Source organism: Lissotriton helveticus, chromosome 12 (assembly GCF_964261635.1).
Source record: "Lissotriton helveticus chromosome 12, aLisHel1.1, whole genome shotgun sequence".
Lineage (NCBI taxonomy): Eukaryota > Metazoa > Chordata > Amphibia > Caudata > Salamandridae > Lissotriton > Lissotriton helveticus.
In genome coordinates this window covers 652,938,659-652,957,624 of record NC_136073.1, presented here as the reverse complement: position 1 = coordinate 652,957,624, position 18,966 = coordinate 652,938,659, and the positions used below count along the sequence as shown (strand labels likewise).

The following is an 18,966-nucleotide window of genomic DNA, read 5'->3' as shown; positions in this document are numbered from 1 at the left end:
CAGACCCCAGACTTTTAGATCACTTTTGGGAAATCAAGAGGAACCTTTGCCGATGAGAAGAGCCAGAGAAGCTGAGGAGGAAACTGCCCTTGTGCTGTTTGCTGTCTAAGGTTGGCCCGCAGTGGCTACTTGCTGCCAAAGAAAGGAGAAAAGGACTTTGCTGCTTGATTTGACCCCCTGCTTGAAGTAAAGATATCAAAGGGATTGAACTGAGCTTGCCCCCTGTTCTAGAGTTCTCAGAACAACAAAGACCTCACTGTGTCAAGGGGCACCGTCTCTGATCATGGCCGCAGAAGAAAAGGGTAACCGACTCTGTCATCGAGTCCGTCGCAGAATTCCGTGTCCTGAAAGCACCGCCTTGAGCAATGCCTCGCTTCAAAAGGCAACCCTAGTCTCACCGACTCCGCCAACGAGCCGCTGCTTGCAACGCGTCTTGTGGGCACTGCACTCCGCAACACTTCGCTACATGCAGCAATGATGTCACCGACTCCGTCGATGCCCGACTGCAACCTTGACAGGCTCCATTGCCGTACAATGACCTGTCAGCAACGCCGCGAGCACCGCCTCACCCTTCAACGCAATCCCTGGTCTCACCGACTCCGTCAACGAGCCTCTGCCTGCATTGAATTGTGAGAACATCGTCCGCCGCAACGCTCCGCTTCACAATGCAAGTGCGACGTTTGCCCCAACCGGTTTGCACCCTCGTGTTGGTAGCATCAGAAAAGTACTGTGTCAGAGTCTGTTGACGCTTTAGCTGGCCTGTATCAATGCGGGCAGCTGGAATTGTTAGACTCTGTCATATTCAGTATCAAGGTAGCCCCAGGAGGTTATTTTACACAAGTACTATTTTTCAAGAGTATTGTATGTTGGATTTTTATCGCATTTGGTCTTGTTGGTTAAGATGAAGATTTACTATTTTTCTAAACTGGTGTGGTATCCATTTGTAGTGTTTTCACTGTATTACTGTATGTGTTCACAAATGCTTTACACACTGCCTCTGAGATAAGCCTGTCTGCTTGTGCCAAGCTACCAAACGGGTGAGCAGGGGTATTTTTAGAAGTGTATCCCCCTTACCCTGACTAGAAGCAAGTGTCCCTATTTGGAGGAAGGTACCTACCTCTGCCAACTATAGACCCCCATTGCTAACATCTAGGTAGAAATATCTCTGTGCACTTCAAAGACCCTTCTTTGAATTGACCCCCACTTCAAAGGCACAGCTGGTTATAAGTACTGGGTCTCTGATCCCACCACACCAGACACTTCTGGACCTGTAAAGAAATTCTTTTATGAAGAAAGACTGCTGTGCTGCTAAAAAGACTGTCATTCTACTTTTTTCTGCTGATCTACCATACTACCATCCACCCCTGCTGAGGAAGAACAGGATTCTGCTTGAACCCAGAGTGATTTCCAAGAGCTTGATGGCTTACCTCCTGTTTTTGAGACTCTCCTCCTGTTCTTGAGACTCAGGGATATCCAAGTCTTGCCCCCGCTCCTGTGCCTGGTCCATTGGAAGTGGACTCAGGTTCTTGCTCGAGTCGACCCAACGCTTCTCCTGTCTACGTGTAGCAGAACTGACGCATCATTTGTTGCAGGAGCAAAATCGGCGCATCACACTCGGAAACAGCACTTTGCCTTAAAGAACTGATGCATCAGAACCAACGCATTGCCGCTGCTGTAGTGTGGGGATATCGACGCATCCCTTTGACCACGTGGAAAAACCCGGCACATCGTCTATGGAAACAACGCCTCTCAGCACATCACCTTTGGGACCTGTGCATTGCCACAACTGTGTGAAGAAAGTCGATGCATCATCTCGACTGCTGGATCGACACCGACGCTACGCTTTGCTGCACCCAGCATTTTGCTGTTGCCATCAAGATCAAGGTACTTTGTCAGTGGGCCTTGCGTGGCTTCTGTATCCAACCTGCACTCCATCGCATTGGGCTTGTACTATTGACTTTGCCCAGTCCAGCGTGACCAGATAACACCAACTTCAAAAAATTGTATCTCGACTTCTACTTATTTCTTTTTTGTTACTTTGGTCTTGTTTTATTTATAAACATCATGTCTTTTTTTCTAATCTTTTTGGTGTGTTTTCATTGTATTACTGTGTGTTGTGTTGCACAAATATTTTACACATTGTCTCTAAAGGTAAGCCTGCCTGCTCTGTGCCAAGCTACAGGTTAATTTATGGTGTGTATCTGACTTACCCTGACTAGGATTGTGGTTTCTGCTTGGTCGGGGTGCAAACCTCAGTCAACCAGTAACCCAATTTCTAATACCCAGTGACAAGAAGGCACTTGACATTAATGAGAAGTGTCCTTTTCCTGAAAGTACTAAATGCCAAACAGAACTAACCATGTTTAAATTGTTCCTGTATTATTAAACATTAAGCTAAACTATTCCAATTTCTCCTGGCATGTTCAGCTGTACTTGTGGCCTGGAAAAACATTTGAAATCCCATTTTAAACAAGCTGGTATAAGGATTGTGAAAAATGTTCGTTAAATATTTATTAGGCTTGCAAATGTCAAAGTTCCCATCAGAGTGGCACTGTTTCTAATTTAGGTAGAGCAAATATAGGAGTGTTTTAAAAAATGTATTACATTGAGATAAATGTATGATGTGAAATTCTATTTGGATTCAGTAGTGGGGTTACTGCTCCGTTTACATTTTAACACTTATTGATAATGTAATTGCTCGATTATAGCAAACTACATAATATATATTGAGTGAGGAAAAAGCCAGATTAACATCAGTTTACAGCTTGTAATGACTAATGCATAGAGGTTGCAGATATTAGGTCGCTATACTTAGAAAAGGTAAGCAAGGGACCAATATACATTTTTTCATGTTGTAAATGTGAACACCATTTTCAAATAACGGTGCCTTTAAATGATGTTCTTGTGTCCCCGTGTTCAATTCACCTCTAGTATGTGGCCTTGGTTTATAATTTTTCTGTTGAAATAAAAAAAAACACTTTAAATGGCAGATGATAGCTCACACAACGTAAATATCCCTTTTGTGGCCAGCGAACAAAAATATGAAAACTGTAGAAAGAGAAAGAAGGTTCAAAAATGATGCCAGAAGGAGATAATTACATGTAATCTCTGTCAAATTGTCATATATTTATAATTTTTTTAAACGTTAACTTGTACTTGCTTGTATTTTTTAGGCACTGAATGAACTAGCGGCCAAGCATTCCAACTTGAAAGTGATTCAGCTAGGTAGGTGTTCGATCGCTCTACAGTCCTCTGTTTTTGTCACATCTCTAGAACTGCCTGCACGGGAAAGCAAAAAGGGTGATTTATTTCTGAAGGAATAAATTACATGTCTGAAAATTCTTTCTAATTCCTGTGTAGGTCTGCAATCTCTGAGATTGTACGAAATGGTCCATTATCCACAGAGACTACTAAGCAATCATTGGAACCCATATGTATTTTGCCCCCATTATCAATCGATAGGTCTTGAGGTACCGCTGACTACACCAGAAAGCAAAACCATCCTAAGTGATTGTTTAATCCTGACCTTCCGTGCTTTGTCTATGTTGGGCTGTGTCTTGGCCTCCTAAAATTCTCCTGTATTGAAATGTGTGAAACGTGAAAGTTTTGGAGTGGAGTTTCTGTCTCTGAATGTTTAGAAGATTTTGTTGGCCAGAAGGCCGAGTCTTCAGAACACCAATGTTCTTGGTAAGTGTAATCTGAAGAGTAACTGTTGTAAATCTCTGAAATTGTAGTCAGTTTCCAGTTCTCACTTGTGGCTTAGAGACTTTAAACTCAATGGTGAGGATCAACACAGCGGTTCTGGTACTATGAGAACTTGGAGTCATCCAGCTGATGAGATATGTAGTAACCTGCCTATAGTTAAGGCAGCCAACGTAATTACAGTCTGTTAACACAAGTCTACTATAGCCAAGAAAAGAGTCTGTTGGCCATGATATTAAGACATATCTCCTATCCCTGATTAAACAGAACATCTTGGAGTAGAGGGCTGGCCCATTGCTCTTCCCTGAGTTGCTCTGTGAGTTTATTCAAACTGTGAACAAGGCTTAACAAGCAGTGGTTCATTTATTTATTTATTTTGGAGTTTTATATAGCACAAACAAAAACCTTTCGGTGACAGGGCGCTTTTACAGATAGTGTACAAACACATAGGATAGGACAGGAAGAAATAAGTAGCACTAGATAAAAAGACAATATATGTACATATATATATATACATGCACTAATGGTGAACAGAGAAATAGGTGTAGCATAAGTACAGGCCCGCGTGACAAGAAGCAGCGGACATATTGTGCGAGGAATCAATCACATGAAAATTAATGCAAGTTCAGTGAAAGAGGAGTTTGTTGGATAGTAAGATTTTTTATTTCTTTCCTGAAGATGGATGTGGATGGGTTGCATCTTATTTCAGTAGGGAGAAAGTTCCACATTTTTGGTGCAATTCCGGAGAAGGATCAGTTGTACTTTTTATTTTATTTTTATTTTTGTGGATTAAGGAGTAAGAGGCTTGTACTTCTGGAGGATGTGTTTCCTCCAGATAAGGATTTCCGGGTAAGGTAGGGGGGTATTGTGGTACAACACTTTGTGGGTCAAACAGGCAGTTTGAGATGAATCCTGGCCTCGAAGGGGAGCCCTTTCAGTGATTGAAGGTCAGGGTGATATGATCACTTTTTTGTTTTGATCCAGTGATGAGCCTAGCTGCTGCATTCAAGTTAGCCTTCAGCGACGCAAGTGAAGTTTTCAGGAGACAAACCAGATTAGTGCTATCATAGTCTAATTTGGATAACACAAGTACATGTACCGCAGTTATGGGATCTGCCACTGGGAGGGAGGATTTTAGTTTCCTAAGAAATAGCAACCAATGCTTAACACCTCTACTGACGGCGCTGATATGTTTTTACGTGAAGAGGACTTCTGTCAAGGTTATACCAAGGAATTTGGCAGACCCAATAATGTGTTAGGGTACAGTTCAAAGCAGTGAGAAGAGGGAGCCAGTCTTTGATGTTAGGGGTGCAACTGTTATACCATCCTAAAATTATCATTTACATTTTGAAATAACAATGACATACACACAAACACAAATAAACGTACACTTTAATATAGGTTGCGCATATATGTGCGGAACAACAAACTACTAACATCCCACCACATCAGCAGCCTTCTGTGCACCCACATCACTGAACCCACCTGTGGTCTGGTACCAGAATATCATGCTAAGAATTTCATCCGCCTGAGTGTCGTCAGAAATCCCTCATCGAAGATGGATGCTTGAACAATCTGCTCTTCTTCCCTGCCTTGGATTTCTGTAATGCTGCTGAGTCCTAAAACATTCATACAACAACCTGCAAGCAGCCGCTGAACCAAAGAAACCGACACGGTAAGGAGCACAGCAGCGTGGATAGAGGGGAGTTGAACATGCGTGGAGGCGTCTGGCGGGCCCCCAATAGCAGATGCACCATAACTCACAGAAAACAACCAGTATGGGGCAGCGTCTCATAGCTCTAACTGCATATTGAAGCTGCTCAGCTTGGATAAAGTAAAGTAGAAACACGCTGGGGCTTACAAGTGGTAGGGAGGCTCCTGCACTATGCTGGGGAATGACAGGGGTGTAAATCAGTGCAAATTAATTGTGGCGGAAAGACTGGTAATTCCTAGTGCTCAGTGCTAACACAATTGACAATAGAGTGCATGTTTCAGTTATATAACGGAAGTCCATCATAGTACTATCATGGTACTATCAAGTGCTTTTAGTGGTGAGGAGAATCAGCTGCAGGATGCAATAGAGCTCTTGCTGCACACAAGTTTTTTTGTATTAACTATATCCTGCAAACCAGAATGAATAGTGGCCAGGACAACAGGTAAATCAAATCACAGGCAGGCCAAACTCTTGTTCGAGACAAGAACATCCCTAAAGCTCCCCTCAAGGGAGGTAGAAAATTGCTTACCAAAACCAGACATTGAGACCAGTGTAAATGCAAACATTAAAGTAATAGGTCTGCTACTTGAAACAGAGTCTGTGAACAATAGATGAGAAAAAAGACACCCTCACACAGCGTATGCATAAAATGAATGACAAGATAGAAAAATGTGTGGAACGGCTGGACATATCAGAACAGCGCATCTCAAAAATAGAAGACAAAACCTATGGGCATGGGAAAAAGATCCTGCAATTGGAAAAGGATCTAGTATCCATTAATGCCAAGAATGAAGATCTGGAGTCTTGCTCTAGCAGTAACAACTTGCACGAGTCTGACAGCACCACCCCAATTATACACTTTGTAGAAAAGATGTTAAAATCATTGTTTTGAGAAGACAGCTTCTCTCTCCTGTCTTGATCCTCACTGTGCTTGCCTTCAAGGCCAATCATAACAAGAATCCTTAACTTCAGAGATGCTAATGTATCATTGATCTTGGCAAGGGAATTTTTTAAAGAATTGCAATACGAAGGAGTGAAAATTGAATGTATCTGTTTTTTACAGCCACAGTACTTGAGACGAATGGAGCTTTCATCCCAGTAAAAAGGAAATAAAAACACAGACTGGTGTACTCAATGGTACATACTGCAAAATTAAAAGACAAGCATAACGAATGAAGGCCTCATGTATTTATTTATGGAGCTTGATTTATATCTACAAAACTATTATGTGGCAACTGGCAACCCTGTAACCCTGGGAACCGGGGCTGGAACAAACAAGAACAAGACAACGCTCCCATTCGGGAGAGGTTAAAAGCCTAAACCTCCGAGGCTAAAAGTTATGATTCAGAAACAACTTCTTAGAATCATATAATTAATAGAATTCAATATGTCAAATCACATTACAGGTGCTAGATGAAGGATGCAGTGAAAATGAATAGTGACATCAGTGAAAACAAGCATTTGCAATACATTAGGTCTCGCATTTGCGAGATTTTGTGCTATTGGCATTGTAAATGACAATGCCTTTTATTTATATGTTTAACAATCATACAATAATAAAAGGCATTGTCAATTACAATGCAAATAGCACAAAATCTCGCAAATGCGAGACCTAATGCATTACAAATGTTTGTTTATTTTTTTATGTTTCTTTACCAGCACTTGCTCTCGCAGCCACCTACTGCCCTACTCAATTTTTGGGCATGCTGAATGGAGTTTATTTCTTGAAAAAATGCCTATCGCATATCATTTGAAATCATAAAGTAGAAGATTTGGCTGCATGACAAGTGAAATGTTCTGATTCACGATTAAACTGAACTGCTGTAAAGGCTTTTCTGATAGGAAAGATTGAATTTTTTTCTAATGAAAGGAAATTCGATCCCTAAAAAGAGGGTAGTTTCACATATATACATTATTTGCTTTTGTATCCTCTTATATTTATTTGCAGTTTTATGTAATGCAAACTCGACCACAAGTATATCAGAGCACTTTATATGATCACCAGTTGCTTTTCAGACCGGCACCTTCTTTTTTATTCACGGGGAGTCTAACGACTATTATAGAATTCGCAATTTTGCGAGGAATTGCATTTAAGGAATCTTTATTTGAGATTCCTTAAATGCAATTCATGAAACATTTAAAAATTTCGAATTCGCAATTTTGGGCCGCTATTTACCGCGAAGTCAAACCTCGTGGTAAATAGCGGAAACTTAGAAAAATGCACTAGGGTGCATTTTTTCTAAGTTGTATGTTACACACACACATGTCCTTGGAACATGTGTGTGCGTAACACCAGCGCCCAATATCATTTCAGGGGTGCAACAGGGTGTCCTTTGGACACCCCTGCACCCTTGAAATCGCAAACTCAAAATGCGAATCGCTAATAGCGATTCCCACATTATGTCTTCCCATTCATTCCTATGGGCCTTTAGGCCCATAGGAATGAATGGGGAGTTATTCCTTATTTGCGATTAGCAATTACCTAATCGCAAATAAGGAAGCTGTAGGAATCGCAAAATAAATTGCGATTTGTACATGAATCCCGTTTTGCGAGTCTGTAATAACGATTCCTTAATAATCGCTATTACAGACTCGCAAAACAGGACTTTGATGAATCTATATGTAAGTGATTTTCCCGGGATCACCGGATGTTTGAGCCAACGCCGAGAACTAAATCTGCTTCCCTGGCTGCAAAGTCGGACGCGCTGGCAGTTATGCCACATCCTCTCTGCTTTGCTCAGTCAGTCAATGAATAAACAAACAAGGTCCTCATGTAGTGCGACTTGATCACCGGTATATCAGAGCGCTTTACATGATCACCAGTTGCATTTTAGACCGGCACCTTCTTTTTCAGTCACGGGGAGTCTAAGTGATTTGCCCGGAATCACCGGATGTTTGAGCCAACGCCGAGAGCCAAATCTGCTTCCCTGGCTGCAAAGTCGGATGCGCTGGCAGTTATGCCACATCCTCTCTGCTTTGCTCAGTCAGTCAGTCAATGAATAAACAAACAAGGTCCTCATATTGTGCGACTCGACCACCGGTACATCAGAGCACTTTACATGATCACCAGTTGCATTTTAGACCGTCACCTTCTTTTTCAGTCACTGGGAGTCTAAGTGATTTGCCCGGAATCACCGGATGTTTGAGCCGAAGTCAAGAGCCAAACCTGCTTCCCTGGCTGCAAAGTTGGCTGCTCTGGCAGTTATGCCACATCCTCTCTGCTTTGCTCAGTCATTCAATGAATAAACAAACAAGGTCCTCATGTAGTGCGAACTCGACCACAGGTATATCGGAGCTCTTTACATAATCACCAGTTGCATTTCAGACCGGCACCTTCTTTTTTTAGTCATGGGGAGTCTACATCTAAGCTCATAGCGCGCAGTCCAGGGCAGCGTCTCTGTTGTGCAGAAAATTAACACAGGAAGCACCTTGTATGCCCAGACATCCAGCTGACACGCCGACTGCAGTGCAGACGTCGATGGACATTTTATTAGCCTCCTGTTAGTGATGTGTGTGGCGGCCAACACTGCCATTCTGACAAAAAAATGAAAGGGAAATAAAATGAACAGAAGAGCCTTGTGACAAAAAAATAGAAGGGAACGCACGCATGGCGCGCAGTCAAGGGCAGCATCCTGCGAGTGGTGTGTGCGGCGCCCACTGCCACTATTGTAAACAATGAAAAAACAAAACAGAAAGTGTGCTGAAAATGACGAGCACTGGCAAGGGACAGCAAAAGTCCAATTTTAAACAAGCATTTGCAATGCAATAGGTCTCGCATTTGCGAGAGTTTGAGCTATTAATATTGTAATTGACAATTCCTTTCATTTATGTTTTAAAAACCAAAACATAAATAAAAGGCATTGTAATTAACAATGCCAATAGCTCCTGTAAATGCGAGACCTATTGCATTGCAAATGCTTGTTTATAATGGATTTTGTACGGATTTGTTTCCTTGGTTCACATTGTGGCGGTTTGTGTGTGAGTTAAGTAAGACCAGATGGTTGTTGTGGTTGGACGTATGACAAAACAGTTTTAACGGTTCCCAAGGGGATTTCTCTTGACTCTGGACTTGATATTTAAAACCTGGACACCTTTATGCATGCTCTCTGTGTGGTCTGAGTGAGTCCCCACACCTATAATTACAGTCAGTAGTAGCCATGTCACAATATGTATGCTTCACTGCATCTTTTAGGCTCTCTCAGTGACCGCAGTTGTCAGAGAATGTGGTTTAGCATTTTGTATTCAACACTGAGTAGAAATGTAGACGTCTTGTTAAGATTCAGAAAGACATTTTCTATGTGCCAGTGCTGTTCCTCTCTCATGGGAATTTAGTTTAGGCCAAGTCACACATACGGCTGGACTAAGCTGTGCCAGTGTGCCTACTCACGTAACAGCAACTTTGAGAATCAGGCTCTTAACCTGTAATTTCCCTGGAGTGTTCAGCCAGCGAAAGACCAGCATATCACGACGATTTCTGAAGCTTTCATCATTCTCTTTAAGTGAATGACACGCTGTATACGTGTTTTACAAAATATGGAAGACTGCACGGATTTGAGATCGCTGCAGGCAATGTGTTGCAATGTCAGAGAAATCAACAGTAACAACCGGCCCAGCAAACCATAAACAAACCAATAAATCGCCAAAAACCTGCCCACACACCGACCTGTCTGACAATCGGCATTACTTGATCGCCCTATAGGCCAGTCTGACTCTGTGCACAGCTACCTGTGCCCACTGATTTGTGTATTTTAAAACTGTATCAGTATTTGAGAAGGAAAACGTAGCACCTGTTTGGCTTGGCTCGGCTTTGGTTTGACTCGCTTGTCCCCAAGGAACACATGCTGAGCCAGAGCCAGACCAGTGTAGGCTTCTCTTGCGCACCTCTACGTACAACTGACTTTACGCCTGCCCTGCCACACCAGAGGCAGCAGGCCTGTTAATACATCCATTTACCTTGCACAAGCATGACTCCAAGAACCACAAACACACAAATCACGCCTGCTTGCACAACATGTTATGACATCACATGACCCTTCAGAGCCATCAGCATCGAGCCCATCCGCCCCCTGCCAAGACTCACCCGGTGCATGGGGGGCCTTCAGGGAGCAGTATGTCCACCTCTCTGGGGTACCTGTAGTCCAGGGGTAGGTTGGGCAGGCACTGCGCAGGAGGTCTGATGCTTCCCACAAAGAGAAGAAAACAGAAATGTGAACGAAGGACGAGCGGAAGGTAGTGAGTGCCTGGGAGGGCCGGGCACGGCAGCTATGTACGTCAGAGCCGTGCCTGCAGGGGTCAGGTGAAGTCAATTCCCGGAGCGGGCCGCATAACCGGCATTCCACGTGCAGCCACCGGGCCCCGGCCCAGGGCGTCATTAACACCAAGAACGCGGGCATCCCCTTTCTCAGAAAGCAACCTGTCCAGGACTTAGCCCGCCCCCTCACAAGGAAGTGCGGAACAATATTCTTTAATCGTATGCAAATAGGGCAGCCACTACCCGAAGTTGGGCAGGCTCGAGGCAAACCAAGAGGTACGTGCGCGAGGCCGTTGGCACTCCCGGGCAGAGCGCGTGGCCGCGTGTGACAATACGGCCATGGAACACACCGTAATACTGCAGTCACCTCATTGGACAAGACATGATTAGGCATAGCGTTAATTATGTCTTGCAGCGCGTGCAGTGTTAACCTGGCATGAAGCAACTTTTACTGTGTTGGATTTATAGCATGCTGGAATGATACTATGTACCTTACCTCTAGGGCGCGTGAGGGTATGTTGTGCCATCAAAGGATTTATGCCCCAGTGTATCATTCAGCAACACAGTGCTGTGTTTTTCTGCCTTAGTGCCTGGCAGACGTCGCTCTGGAGCCTGCAGTGGAGCCCGTCGGCCTGGAGCGCGCCTCGGAAGAGACGCCGGAGGGCGGGAGCGCGACGCCGTGAGCATGCACGTTGGCGTTCACAGACCTGAGTCGGCTCGTGCCCAGGTCTGTAGCAGCCCGTGCACAGCTCTGACTCCCTTGGGGCCTAGCAAGGCGGCTATAAGTCTCGTTGGCGGCAGCGCTTCGCGCTGCAACGCCAGCGAGACCTAAAAACAAGTGAGGGGCTGCTGGTAGCGACTCCTGCAGCTTCAGTAATATACCGGTGCACGTACACACGCATCCACTCGTCACACGCTTGCTGCTATAGCAAAAGAAACAAGCATTAGAAATGCAATCGGGCTCGGATTTATTTGAGTTTGAGCTAATGGCATTGTAAATGGTAATGTATTTTTGCTAAGTGTTATGGAGTGTGTTAATGTGGTGTGTAGTGGAATTATGTGTGTTAGATTATAATTGTAGCAATGGTGGCATGCTGTGTTTTTACATGAATATGTTTAAAACTAAAGTGTACCATACTGAGATTGCTACAATACTTAATTGTGGATGTGTAACAATCGATGCATGTACTGATGGCCGTGACTGCCTGTAGAAATTGTGCACTGATGGCTGGTGGTGAGCAGTAGCATTGGTGGTGGTGGTACTGCTGGCCGTAGTACTGGTAGTGGTAGTACTGGTGGTGGTGGTACTGGTGGTGGTGGTACTGGTGGTGGTAGTACTGGTGGTGGTAGTGGTATTGGTAGTGGTAGTACTGGTAGTGGTAGTACTGGTGGTCGTGGTACTGGTAGTACTGGTGGTGGTGGTAGTGGTAGTACTGGTGCCTGTAGTACTGATAGTACTGGTGGTGGTGGTGGTACTGGTGGTGGTAGTACTGGTGGTGGTGGTGGTACTGGTAGTACTGGTGGTGGTAGTACTGGTGATGGTGGTACTGGTGGTGGTGGTAGTGGTACTGGTAGTACTGGTAGTGGTAGTACTGGTAGTGGTGGTGCTGGTGGTGGTGGTATTGGTAGTGGTAGTACTGGTGGTGGTGTTACTGGTAGTACTGGAGGTGGTGGTACTGGTAATGGTAGTACTGGTGGTGGTAGTACTGGTGGTGGTAGTACTGGTAGTGGTGGTACTGGTAGTGGTGGTACTGGTGGTGGTACTGGTAGTGGTAGTACTGCTGGTGGTGGTAATGGTAGTGGTAGTACTGGTGGTGGTACCGGTAGTGGTAGTGCTAGTGGTGGTGGTACTGCTGGCCGTAGTACTGGTAGTGGTAGTACTGGTGGTGGTGGTACTGGTGGTGGTAGTACTGGTGGTGGTAGTGGTACTGGTAGTGGTAGTACTGGTAGTGGTAGTACTGGTGGTCGTGGCACTGGTAGTACTGGTGGTGGTGGTAGTGGTAGTACTGGAGGCTGTAGTACTGGTAGTACTGGTGGTGGTGGTGGTAGTGGTAGTACTGGTGGTGGTGGTGGTACTGGTAGTACTGGTGGTGGTAGTACTGGTGGTGGTGGTACTGGTGGTGGTGGTAGTGGTACTGGTAGTACTGGTTGTGGTAGTACTGATGGTGGTGGTACTGGTAGTACTGGTGGTGGTAGTAGTACTGGTGGTGGTGGTAGTAGTAGTACTGGTGGCTGTAGTAGTGGTAGTACTGGTGGGTGTAGTAGTGGTAGTACTGGTGGTGGTAGTACTGGTAGTACTGATGGTGGTAGTACTGGTAGTACTGGTGGTGGTGGTGGTACTGGTAGTGGTAGTACTGGTGGTGGTGGTACTGGTAGTGGTAGTACTGGTGGTGGTGGTACTGGTAGTGGTAGTACTGGTGGTGGTGTTACTGGTAGTACTGGTGGTGGTGGAACTGGTAGTGGTAGTAGTGGTAGTACTGGAGGTGGTGGTACTGGTAGTGGTAGTACTGGTGGTGGTAGTACTGGTGGTGGTAGTACTGGTAGTGGTGGTACTGGTGGTGGTACTGGTAGTGGTAGTACTGGTGGTGGTGGTACTGGTAGTGGTAGTACTGGTGGTGGTACAGGTAGTGGTAGTGCTACTGGTGGTGGTACTGCTGCCTGTAGTACTGGTAGTGGTAGTACTGGTGGTGGTGGTACTGGTGGTGGTAGTACTGGTGGTGGTAGTGGTACTGGTAGTACTGGTAGTGGTAGTACTGGTGGTCGTGGTACTGGTAGTACTGGTTGTGGTGGTAGTGGTAGTACTGGTGGCTGTAGTACTGGTAGTACTGGTGGTGGTGGTGGTACTGGTAGTGGTAGTACTGGTGGTGGTGGTACTGGTGGTGGTAGTACTGGTGGTGGTAGTGGTACTGGTAGTGGTAGTACTGGTAGTGGTAGTACTGGTGGTCGTGGTACTGGTAGTACTGGTGGTGGTGGTAGTGGCAGTACTGGTGGCTGTAGTACTGGTAGTACTGGTGGTGGTGGTGGTACTGGTAGTGTTAGTACTGTTGGTGGTGGTACTGGTAGTGGTAGTACTGGTGGTGGTAGTACTGGTAGTACTGATGGTGGTAGTACTGGTAGTACTGCTGGTGGTGGTACTGGTGGTGGTATTACTGGTGGTGGTAGTGGTACTGGTAGTGGTAGTACTGGTAGTGGTAGTACTGGTGGTCGTGGTACTGGTAGTACTGGTGGTGGTGGTAGAGGTAGTACTGGTGGCTGTAGTACTGGTAGTACTGGTGGTGGTACTGGTAGTGGTAGTACTGGTTGTCTGTGAACACGGCGTGCCAAGAAGAAATCAGGCTCTTAAACTCACAGTTCTCTTCCACATATTTACTGTAAAATGGAAAGGTTAGCCAACATTAATCTTTTTAGGGTGCAGCAGGCCTGGGGATGCGGTTCACAAACCTGTAACTAAACCAGTGTGGCTGTGATCGTTAACCACGTACAATCTAATCAATTACGGAAAGTAATCCGTTGCCAGGCTGTGCAGTAATGGGCTGGCTTCAAGTCCATATCAGATCTAACAGCCTCACAGTTATGCCCCTTAATCCCAAAAGAGTATACTCGACGTCGAGGCAAGCCAGTAGGTCGCAACTATGTGAGAACTATTGGTTTTGATCCATGTTGCACAGCAACATGACTGAAAATAACTGCACCTCGGTTCGGTCATTGTTGACTGCTTCATAGCTTTAAAAAAAATGTATACTATTCAGCCATGTTGGGTTGTTGTACTACATGGTTAAAAAAACCATACCCGAGTGAGACATGTTTGCTTTGGCAATGTTTGTTTTCGCATGCCGCACTAATCATAGGGTGACCAGGCGTCCCGGATTTGCCAGGACGGTCCCCGTTTTTCACCAGCTGTCCGGGCAGTTTTCGAGAAATGTAGCTCCTGTCCCGGTTTTTGGAGAGGGTCGACTAAAAACGTGGGGGGGGGGGGGTTATGTTTTACAAAGCAGGGATAGTTAGCAGTTGTTCCAAGAAAACAATTTAATTCCCAGGCAAGCTACTGGGTTTAAAAATTGTATCTTATGTATGTTATTACTGCCTGTTTTGTAATTCTCTGCTGAGGAGGCCTGTCATTCTGTGCGCTCGCTTGACATAAAATTATCGTCCTTCTATTTTTGTGAAAAGTCCCGGTATTTTGTTTTAAAATTCTGGTCGCCCTAACTAATCAGCGTAGTTAGTTGAGGCGTGTGAGTAACCGGGTTCTGACAGGTTCAGGGGCTCGGGGCCATGTCCACCCTCCTGAGTTTTGCTTCTATCTTTGTTTTCTTGAATACACGTTAAGTTACACATGATTAACATTTCAGCTAGTGTCTATTATCACACTGAGCTATCTCATTCTGCCGCTTGGATATTTCTCAAACGCCCCCTCCTGCCCACACCTCTCTGCCTTTTCCATTAACCTGCACCTCCTTTTCAAAGAATGAGCCAGCCACGTGGCAGTGACTGCAAAGAGGCCGGGGATCGCATGGGCACGGCTCAGCTGCGATCCCAACATCCTCTGTTGTAAGTTTGCAGGCATTGTGCGAAGCTGTTGGGGCGCACTTCAGTGTCTGTGTTGCTATGGCACACTTGCTAGGGCGTCACTTGATTCTGTTCGGCAGTGTACTTCGTCCCAGTGACAGACCCGCACAGCCCATGAAAAAAACATACACCCCTACAACAGATATGTTGGATGTGGTTCTCCTTCGGTGTTGAATTCTATCGCTCTTGTGATATTTATCACACTTTAAAGAGCGCTGGATCCACGCCTTAAAGCGCCCACCAGCAGGTCCTCTGTGCGCTATGCGAGATGGCCCACCAGTCTTTGAGTGGATGGATTGTTGCCCTGCACTCCGGGTGGCGTCCAGCCAGGCCCTTCGTAGGCTCCTTTGGGGGTAGATTGCTGTATTTCTTTTTGCATGTCTTTGTAGGGCGGTGTCGGGTGCCTCACGTCTTGTGTTTTCCTGCAGTCGAAGCCTCTGTTATTCAGTCCTTTGCCAGCGGTATCTCGGCACCGGCTAATCAGAAGTGATCTTGTGATGTAAAGTTGTAAGTGGGCCCTCCTTCGAGGGGTGTGTGGGAAGGACCCCTCCCCTGTGCCGGTTGTTAGGTTAATCTGCACTCTTTACACGCAGGGTTAAGGTGCATCTCCGGCGCGCTGGCAATAAGCTCGTGCTCACTCACATGCCTGGTCCGCACAATAGAGTTATCCGAGTGCTGTTAAACTGCTCCCATGTACTTCATAACAACTCGGCATGTACCTCCAATGAAAAACTGAACGCGCGTAGAATCCCCGAACAAACAAGCTTCACAACGCCGGACCACAGATCGCGAAAGCGATCCAATTGTAAAAAAAAAAAGAACAAGGAAGCTGCGCGCTGAGAGCTGCAGAATTGTGAACGCGCCCGGCCATCTGGATTCACTAACGGAGGCACCCTGACAGCTCCTAATTATAATTTATGTACTTCTTTGCGCGAGCACGAACGAAATATGCCCAAAATGGCGGAACAAAACTACATTTACCCTATCACTTCAAGCCTATTAAAACGAAAACACAAGGAAGACGAATCACTGGCCAGATGACAGAAAACGCTAAGGAATGTGTGGAATTCCTCTCGCCAAGGCCCTAAGGATACTTCTTCTTTTTTTTCTTATAACATTAGGATCTCGAAACTCCTCCCCCACTTACAGTGGGGAGGAGTCCGAGCCCTAAAAAGGAAGTAGTGCATACATTAAAAGATACAGCCCTGCAGCGGAACTTAACTGTAATTGGGCGCTGCTGCTTCCGGAATGAACGGAAGTACGTAGCAAATCAACAGCCAATAAAAAAGCAGCTAAAAAGAGCAACGCCACAGTTAAACTAATGGCAAGCGGCAGGACAATTTTCCCTGCAGTGGGCGGAGTTTCGCCCAACATACAGATTACATGCGTGCTGCTTATGCAAGACCTAAAAATTGTGCCTTGGTGCTGTACAGAAATACATAAACAACTTATATATATAATATAAACAATTTCTTATGTGTGTATTTTCTGTTTTTATAAGCAAATTAATTGTTTTACAGAAAATGAAAATGTTTTTGCTGATCAAATGAAAGAGAAAAAAATTATTTTAACATAGTATACTTTCTATGTTTATGATCAGGTGATCGCTGTAACCAATGCACTAAGTGGGCGTGTTGTTTTGCACAAGCATTTAAAAAAAGAAAAAAATTGTAACAACTTTACATGTGACCAAGGGCCCACGGGCCTGAAACGCGTCGTGCTGTTGTTGCCTCACCTGCACAATAATATCTGCTAAAGCTAGATCCTGTGGTCCGTTTCTCCTTTTGCTTCGCCGATCTGGATGATTGGAAGTGGCGTGTGGAGTCTTCTTTTATATATATATATATATATATATATATATATATATATATATATATATATATATATATATATATATATATATATATATATATATATCGAAACTCCACAAACGCCACTTCCTGATCCACCCAGGACCGGCGAGGCAGGTAAAGTAGGAGACGGACCACTGGATTCACAGGTTCTTTACCTTATTGCAGGAGGGCACTACGCATTTCGGGCTTCAAGAGCCCTTGTTCACATGCAAGGGACCAGTGCAACTTTTTTTGTTTTTATAATGCTTCAGTGAGTAGCATAAGCTCCGCCCTTCAAACAGTCACGTGACCATAGACATAAACAACATCTTGAGTGTTTCATAGCTATTCTTCATGCAAATACGCTAAATAAGTTAAAACACAGTTATACACATGCCAGTTAATTAATTAAACGTAGCAATTATAATTTCATTGATAAAAATATTTTTGGAAAGTGTTTCTCAATGCAGAATATGTAGAAAAATAACAGGATACATCCTTGAATTGACAAAGTTCTGAGTCTATAGTAAGAAATTCAATTGTTATCAGGGCAGGCTAAAAATAAAGTGCAAATAACATTGCTGGACTAGATCAGTGTCTAACTGTGCATAAAGTGCAATCACGAGTGCTAAAGGGAATAACAATTTAAAATATGGCAAATACATGATAAAGTAACCTGTGTAAAAAATGCATGAATGCTTAATTCGACAATTAGGAATGCTCACAATTTTGTCATTATAAAAAAGCATCATTTAAAACATTTTGTACAGGTATTAAAATATTATCATGTTAAAAAAAGTGATAAAAAACACCCATATATAAAAAGTGCTAAAATGCTCAATAGTGATAAATATAAATAACTAAATGGAGGTGAAGAGTTGGTAACTAATGTTACCGTGACTAACAAGGAACTTGACTAGCCACGGAATACAGGATGTTTGGAAAACAGATACAATTAGAGAAAACCAAGACACACAGTTCAATATGAAAAGCAATCATCTCTAGGTAACAGGGAACCTGACTACCTGAGGAAATAAGATTTTTTCGAGCAAGAGGTAAAGTTTTAGAGAAAGTTGCGTAAATCCTCAGTATTATTGAGCCCATTGGGCCACTTGCTGTCATATTCAAGAATAAAGCGAGATTCTAGTTGCCTCAGTTTAAGCTCTCGATTACCACCACGTCTAAGAGGGGGGACTGAGGCTACCACATAATAAGATAGACAATTAAAATCTTTATTATGTGTGCTTTGAAAATGACGAGCCACTGGATAGGATTGGTCACAGTGCAAAATGGCCCTGATATGCTGTAAGATCCTGACGTGCACCTGCTGCTTGGTACTGCCTATGTAATTATGGCCACAGGTGCACGTCAGGACGTACACAGCATGATCAGTCTTACATGTGTGGTTGCCAATAATAGGCGTATCCACTGATTTAAATGGGGTACTGTAGTGAGTTTTGTTGATGCCAAATTGGAAAGCACTACAACTAGAGCACTTACGGAACCCCGATGCTGGTTGAAGCCAGGCCGCCTTTTGCTTCAATTCTGGACTACTTTGATCCAACACTGTCCCCATTCTCTGTGCTCTCCGAAATGTTACCAGTGGTTTATTTGGCAACATACTTCCTAGCACTGTGTCCGTCAAAATGGTAGGCCAATTGCGATTAATGATTTGTCTAATCTTTTTCTCCTGACTACTGAATGCAGTAATACATCTCGGACATTCATTAGAGATGTCCATAGTTGGGGTTACTGCAGCTGAAGCATTCTCAGTAGATTCTGGGAATAAAGAGGATCTAGATCGTTTGTCGGCTCTAGCCAGAGCACGATCAAAGACTTGATCAGAATACCCTCGAGCTTTAAGTCGTATCCTTAAATCTTTGACACATTTGAGAAAGTTT

The 18,966-nt window shown here is 44.3% G+C and overlaps 1 protein-coding gene across 1 annotated transcript in view; it reads left to right on the top strand.

Moving 5' to 3' along the window:
- The first annotated feature begins 1,803 nt into the window (after nucleotides 1-1,803).
- The window catches only part of LOC144798085 (uncharacterized), a 159,473-nt gene continuing 142,310 nt past the window's right edge, over nucleotides 1,804-18,966 (top strand). Inside the window, exons 1-2 of the mRNA XM_078668855.1 lie at nucleotides 1,804-1,884; nucleotides 3,174-3,225. Of these exons, the coding sequence (XP_078524981.1) occupies nucleotides 1,804-1,884; nucleotides 3,174-3,225 (133 nt within the window). The remainder of the gene's footprint in view (nucleotides 1,885-3,173; nucleotides 3,226-18,966) is intronic.